General features: G+C 42.5%; 1 protein-coding gene across 1 annotated transcript in view; it reads left to right on the top strand.

The window, feature by feature from the left end:
* Positions 1-6621, top strand: part of col4a3 (collagen, type IV, alpha 3) — a 79098-nt gene that overhangs the window by 57707 nt on the left and 14770 nt on the right. Inside the window, exons 32-38 of the mRNA XM_046072881.1 lie at positions 842-955; positions 1108-1275; positions 2635-2724; positions 2816-2950; positions 4631-4729; positions 5258-5347; positions 5596-5735. Coding sequence (XP_045928837.1) covers positions 842-955; positions 1108-1275; positions 2635-2724; positions 2816-2950; positions 4631-4729; positions 5258-5347; positions 5596-5735 — 836 coding nt within the window. The remainder of the gene's footprint in view (positions 1-841; positions 956-1107; positions 1276-2634; positions 2725-2815; positions 2951-4630; positions 4730-5257; positions 5348-5595; positions 5736-6621) is intronic.

The following is a 6621-nucleotide window of genomic DNA, read 5'->3' on the forward strand; positions in this document are numbered from 1 at the left end:
TCTGACAGCTGACAACTAACCAATGAGACGATTGGCTCACAGAGGTCGTGGCAACACCTGATTGGTTTAAAGAAGACCTATTATTCTGCTTTTCCAGTCCTATATTGTAGTTCTGTTGCTCCTGTAGGGCAGCTTTGCATGATTCAGAGTTCAAAAAAATAATTGTTTTATACTGGTTCTTCATGTAGGCCTTCATTTCAGCCTCTGTCTGAAACAAGCTGTAGACGCTGCTGTCTCTTTAAGGCCCCCCCTCTCAAAGCCCACTGTCTTCTGATTGGCCATTGAAACTCATATTTTAGAATTAGGTAAAAAGGCCTTGATGTTGCTGCACCTTCTGCTTGGAATCTTCTTCAGAACTCGTTGAAATTGACTGCCTTTATTTGTTATAGACAGTTTGTTTCAACTGTGAAAGATCTGGAGCAGGTGAACATCGGTCAGTGTCGCTGTTTATAAAGTTGTATTCTGCCTTATTCAACACAGGGGCTTGTGTTATATATGCATGTGTACTTGATGTCTTTTATATGTTGGAAACTGTTCTTTATGTTCTTTTATGCTGTGTCTTGGCCAGGTATCTCTTGCTAAAGATATTTTAATCTCAATGAGACTCACCTGGTTAAATAAAGGTTAAATAAAAAAGTAGAGAAGTTAGTAAAAGTTAGTAGAAAAAACAGTTTAAAACAGAGCTTTCAGAACAGTCTGAGGTTTTGGCTCAAAGCGATTTCTTTTAAATACTTTTACCTCATTATTTGAAGCTGAATTGAATTGAGTAAATAATAAATAGATATGCATGAAGATAGTCTCTCTTCCTGATTTAACTTATTAAGCTTCATGTGCCTTACAGGTCAGACTGGTCTGGATGGTGTGCCTGGTCCTGTTGGTTCTGTTGGACTGTGTTCACCTGGAGATCCTGGACCTGAAGGAGAGCAGGGACGGATGGGTGTTATTGGATTCACAGGTACCAACTCTACAGTAGAGTTTGTGTCCCTTTATAGAATCTAAAAACTTTTCATCTGACTCTGGGTAAAACAGGGAGGAATATTTTGGAATTAAAATCATAATGAAAAAAACTCCTCTGTCTCTCAGTCTAATAGGCATCTTGTCTTGCAGGGGCCCGGGGCCCAAAAGGTGTGCAGGGTGACCCTGGGCTTTCCGGTGTCGGAGTCCCAGGACCTCAGGGGCTGGTCGGTGCACCAGGATTTGATGGAATTCCAGGGCCAGTAGGAGGAGTTGGACTGAAGGGCCTGAGAGGGACTGATGGGGATCCAGGAAGCCCAGGTAAGGAGGCGTTTCCACATCTGTTCGTTCTGCTCCACATATCTGTCACGATCCTGGCCTGAGTTGTTCTGTGTTTGTATTTTGTCTTCTCTGTGTTTTGATTCTTGTTTCACTCTGTTTACATGTTTATGGTCTCTGTTCTGACATTATCCCTGCTAATTAGCTAATGTTGGCATGCTAACATGCTAAACGAAAATGATGAACATGGTAAACATTATACCTGCTAAACGTGGGCATGTTAGCATTGTCAATGTGAGCATGTTAGCGTGATGTAGTTTGCATTTAGCTACATTTCAGCCTCACTGAGCTGCAGATGTTTTAGAGTGAAAAACAAACTACATTGTCAACAGGGTTGGGAGTGTTACTTTAAAAATGTAATCGGTGCAATTGCTAGTTACTTGTTAAAAAATGTAAACAGTAACGTAATCGAAGTACCAGAAAATACAAGTAATGTAACCTGATTACTTTTAGTTACTTTTGGATTATGTCAATACCAAAAAACGAAAATAAAGACGAGAGTATCAAAGATGCCTGATCTGCTCAGTGGATTTGTAGAGACATACAATTAGCAAGTCAGCTAACTGCTGCTAACTAGCTGCCATTATCTAATTAGCTCAGTTAGCCTGCAGCTACTGGCCAACGTAGCTCACTCTGCCCATACTGTGAACCGGAGTGTGTTTAGATTTACACCTTTACTCAAGCACTGGAGGTTTTCAGGCCAGGGTCGGGGGGACTTGGCGGGGAATGATTGCGGGGAGCGGCACCGGGCGAGCGGCAAACAAAACACAACACAGCAGTTTCCCGGTAAACACGGCATGAACAGGACCGAACACAGCCTCATTAACGTCAGTTCACTCAGCGCTGGGGTGACAAGAGCCAGACCGGTAAGAAACTGTTCGTACTGTACTCCCAGTGGTCATGGGCTCCGTCGGTCTCTGAGTCTGGTCTCAGGTCCGTCTGCCGTGTTCACTCATTTGCCCACTGGGAGCTGGAATCAGTCTGCACAGAGTCTGCGTAACGGCGTGGGGGCGTGACCACATTCAACTACTGGCTACACGCCGATCAAAATCTGTGACAAATCCCTCATTAGTTTTGTGTTTTTACAGGAAACACTTAAATAGAAAATATCACTTTGTTCTTAAAGTAATCCCTGTGTGTAATCCACATTTTTACAAAATGTACCTGTAATCTGAGTAAATCTTTATTTTCTATACTGTAACGGAATACAGTTACTTTATTTTTGTATCCTGATTACGTAACGCCGTTACATGTGATCTGTTACTCCCCAACCCTGATTGTCAATATAAGTCAATGCAGTGTCCCCAGAAGTAAAGTAACTTCCATATATTTGTGTTTTAGGTATCAGAGGGGATGTGGGTCCTACAGGAGCCCTTGGGAGTCCAGGGGATGATGGGAAACCAGGGGAGACTGGAGAACCAGGACCGCAAGGTTTCATCATCGATCAATCAATGAATCAATCAGTCAAACAATCCGTCAGTGTTCTGTGACTTTAACTTTCCATGACCGGTGTGTCCCTCAGGTGAGGTGGGTGTGGATGGGCTCAGTGGTACTCGGGGGCCGCAGGGGGTTCAGGGGGACCGAGGAGACACCGGACCAAAAGGATTTCAGATAGCTGTAGAGACACATGGAGATCCTGGAGACCCTGGAGGACCTGGTACTTTATTCTGTTTTGTTCTGTATGAATTATGTATTATCTGAGAAACTGTGGAGGATACAGTGTTGGGCAAATTATTTAGGAATTGTCATAAGTTACTTTTTTATTTATTACTGCTTAAAGTAATAACATTACTTATTATTGGGTATTAAAAGTAATTTGTTACTTTCTTACAACAGATGACCGTGTTCTTTACATCCTAGCCGGTGACAAACTCACAATAATGGTGATACTTACAGCTGTGGAAAGAACGCCTCTCTCCACCGTTCTCCATTCGTCCTTTAGTTTTTTGGCTCGTACCCGACTTGAACGACATGAGGTCTCGCTGCTTGACTTGAACTGCCGCTGACCTGTCGCGCAATCGTGCATACATGTCAAAGAAAACAAGACATACTGCATTGTAGTAACGCAGTAACTCTAAATATGGCGACATGCTCAGTACAAGTGTAAGCTGCAAGTGTTATTTGCGCGGTACAAAATATTTTAATAAAAATACTAAATCAAAAACTGTAAGCAGCATCATGTTTCTGCTTTGCATGACTTATAAGACCAGAGAGCCGAGCGTGAGCGTCTGCGTCATCGTTTCTAAAGTCCTCCATTTTTGCTCGTCCGCACTAAAACGCTACCCAGAGTTTCAAAACGTAAAACGTGGTCGGCAGCGTTTTCAAACTTCTCCTTTTTAGGTCTTCGTTTTCGCCGTTTTAGTCTGGACGGGAGGAGTAAACGTAGCAAAAGGTCTCTTTTTTTTTTAAACGAAAATGCAGTAGTGTGGATGGAGCCTAAATGTGCATCTTTAAATCTGCATGTGGCCCATTTTCACCTCAATGATAAATTAGCTTAATTAATTTTAATTAAGTTAGAAACTCCTGGACCAGGTTTTCTGCTCAATTTCAAAACTTTCTGCACATTCACAATCTCTCCCATAGATCTGTGTTCTCTGATATTTGCAGAATAATGTTTTACGACAAAAGTCTAAATATTATAAGAATAAAATTGCAATCTAATGAGAATGAAGTCATAATATTTTAACAAAATCTACCTGCCCCTCTGCGGTGCATTACCCTGCGTTATTGCTCTGCTCATATGGCAGTAGGCTACCCTCTTTACAGCGTCTGACAGACACAGAGCCCGTCTGGGACTGTACTGGATGAGACGAGATCACTGCTCTTCATCATAGGGACAAAACCTAAACTGAAAAGCAGTATTATTGTAAGGAGCCTCTGTTCTTCCAAGACCTGCGAGACAGGTCGCGTCATGAGGATTATTGCATATTAATATGGAAAATATTTTTGATGATGTTGAATTACATTCGGGGCTACAGTCAAAACATTCGGGGCTAAAGCTCCGGAAAAATGACCTGCTGATGCCGACGGTGGTTGGTATCAATTTGTTTTCAGTCGGTGTTTCAGCCTTCATTGCTCAGCAGATATTGTCCACGGTGTCCCTCGGGGTTCTACTCAGGCCCCATTTAATTGTCCATTTATACTACTCTGCTTTGAATCTGTCCGTCACATATAAAGCTAAAGCAAGTAGCCAGTTGACTTAGCTTAGCTTAAAGACTGGAAACAGCTAGCCTGGCTTTGTCCACAGATTACAAAATACACCTACCAGCACATCTACAGCTCACTGCTTCACATGTCACATCTCGAATGCGACCTGTCATCTGCTTCTAATCCACAGGGCCCGCAGGTTTCACTGGTGCTAAAGGAGAAAGGGGCCTCCCAGGGCCACAGGGCCACGACGGCAGCAACGGTAGATCTGGTAATCCCGGGCCGCGAGGTGAACAGAACTAATTATTGTTTGTTAAGATTTTTATTAGCTACCAGCAATGGTGGGGCCAAGTCATTGTTTTACAAGTCTCAAGTCTTAGCATTCAAGTCCCAAATTCAGACCAGTTGAGACAGGCAAGTCCGAATCAAGTCTCAAGTCCTAAATTTTGAGTTACGGGTCCTAAAGAAGTCATAATGTGCTCGTCATCAAATTTAATTTCATGTTCATCATAAATTATATGTGGGCTTGAGGAGGGTATCAAGTCAGTTGAAGTCAAAAGGCTGGACAAGTCCAACTGAAGTCACGAGTCATTGGTGTTAAAGCCAAAGTTGATTCTGACTCAAGTCCAAGTCATGTGACTCGAGTCCACATGTCTGGCTACCAGCACTTGTAGTATCAACTCTTCGGGATCCACTGAAAACCTAACATGACAGTCAAAGTAAAACCGTTGTTGCTTACAGCCCATCAATTCCCCGAATGACGAATATCTATCAATCTATAGTCAAAGTTGACTGTTGATGAATGTGTGTCTGTTAGGACTTCCTGGAGACCCCGGCAGAGATGGAGTGAGAGGTCTTCCTGGTCCAATTGGACTCAAGGGTGACCAAGGAGAGATGGGGATGCCAGGTAATGTCGCCCCCCCCCCTCCCCCCACCCAACACAAACTGTGTCACAACAAACAATTTTATAAAGTGAATCATCAAAAATATGATCTGTATCTGCAGGGACTGATAGGGTTGTTGATCAGTTACGACTGGAACAATACACAGGCTTACGTTTACTTCTAAAACACCAATCGTAACTCTCTGGAACAGTATGCAGACTTTAAGATGACAAACATTCACTGGGATGATCTCCTGGTTTTTTCTGTCCAGGTTGTAAAGGTCAGAAAGGTGACCTAGGTCCTTGTGGGCAACCTGGTTCAGATGGACAACCAGGACTAGTTGGACCTAAAGGTCCTAAAGGAGAATCGAGTCCACCTGGACCAGGACTTAAAGGACTTCCAGGAGAGAAGGTATCACAGAGATACAGAGACACACAAACATGACTAAACATTTTTATCATTAGTGCGAGCTTAACAAATAACTCTACAATCTATCCCACTGAGACAGGAAACTGGATCAAACAATACTGTTACTTTAATAACAGCATTAAAGTATGGCTATTTACAATTTATCAGTGAAACCTTCTCTCTCTCTCTCTCTCTCTCTCTCTCTCTCTCTCTCTCTCTCTCTCTATATATATATATATATATATATATATATATATATACAGTGAGGAAAATAAGTATTGTAACACCCTGCTATTTTGCAAGTTCTCCCACTTAGAAATCATGGAGGGGTCTGAAATTGTCATCGTAGGTGCATGTCCACTGTGAGAGACATAATCTAAAAAATAAATTCCAGAAATCACAATGTATGATTTTTTTAACTATTTATTTGTATGATACAGCTGCAAATAAGTATTTGAACACCTGTCTATCAGCTAGAATTCTGACTCTCAAAGACCTTCTGACCTTCAAAATGTCCACCTCCACTCCATTTATTATCCTAAATTAGATGCACCTGTTTGAGGTCGTTAGCTGCATAAAGACACCTGTCCACCCCATACAATCAGTAAGAATCCAACTACTAACATGGCCAAGACCAAAGAGCTGTCCAAAGACACTAGAGACAAAATTGTACACCTCCACAAGGCTGGAAAGGGCTACGGGGAAATTGCCAAGCAGCTTGGTGAAAAAAGGTCCACTGTTGGAGCAATCATTAGAAAATGGAAGAAGCTAAACATGACTGTCAATCTCCCTCGGACCGGGGCTCCACGCAAGATCTCACCTCGTGGGGTCTCAATGATCCTAAGAAAGGTGAGAAATCAGCCCAGAACTACACGGGAGGAGCTGGTCA

Source organism: Micropterus dolomieu, linkage group LG17, assembly GCF_021292245.1.
Source record: "Micropterus dolomieu isolate WLL.071019.BEF.003 ecotype Adirondacks linkage group LG17, ASM2129224v1, whole genome shotgun sequence".
Taxonomy (NCBI): Eukaryota; Metazoa; Chordata; class Actinopteri; order Centrarchiformes; family Centrarchidae; genus Micropterus; species Micropterus dolomieu.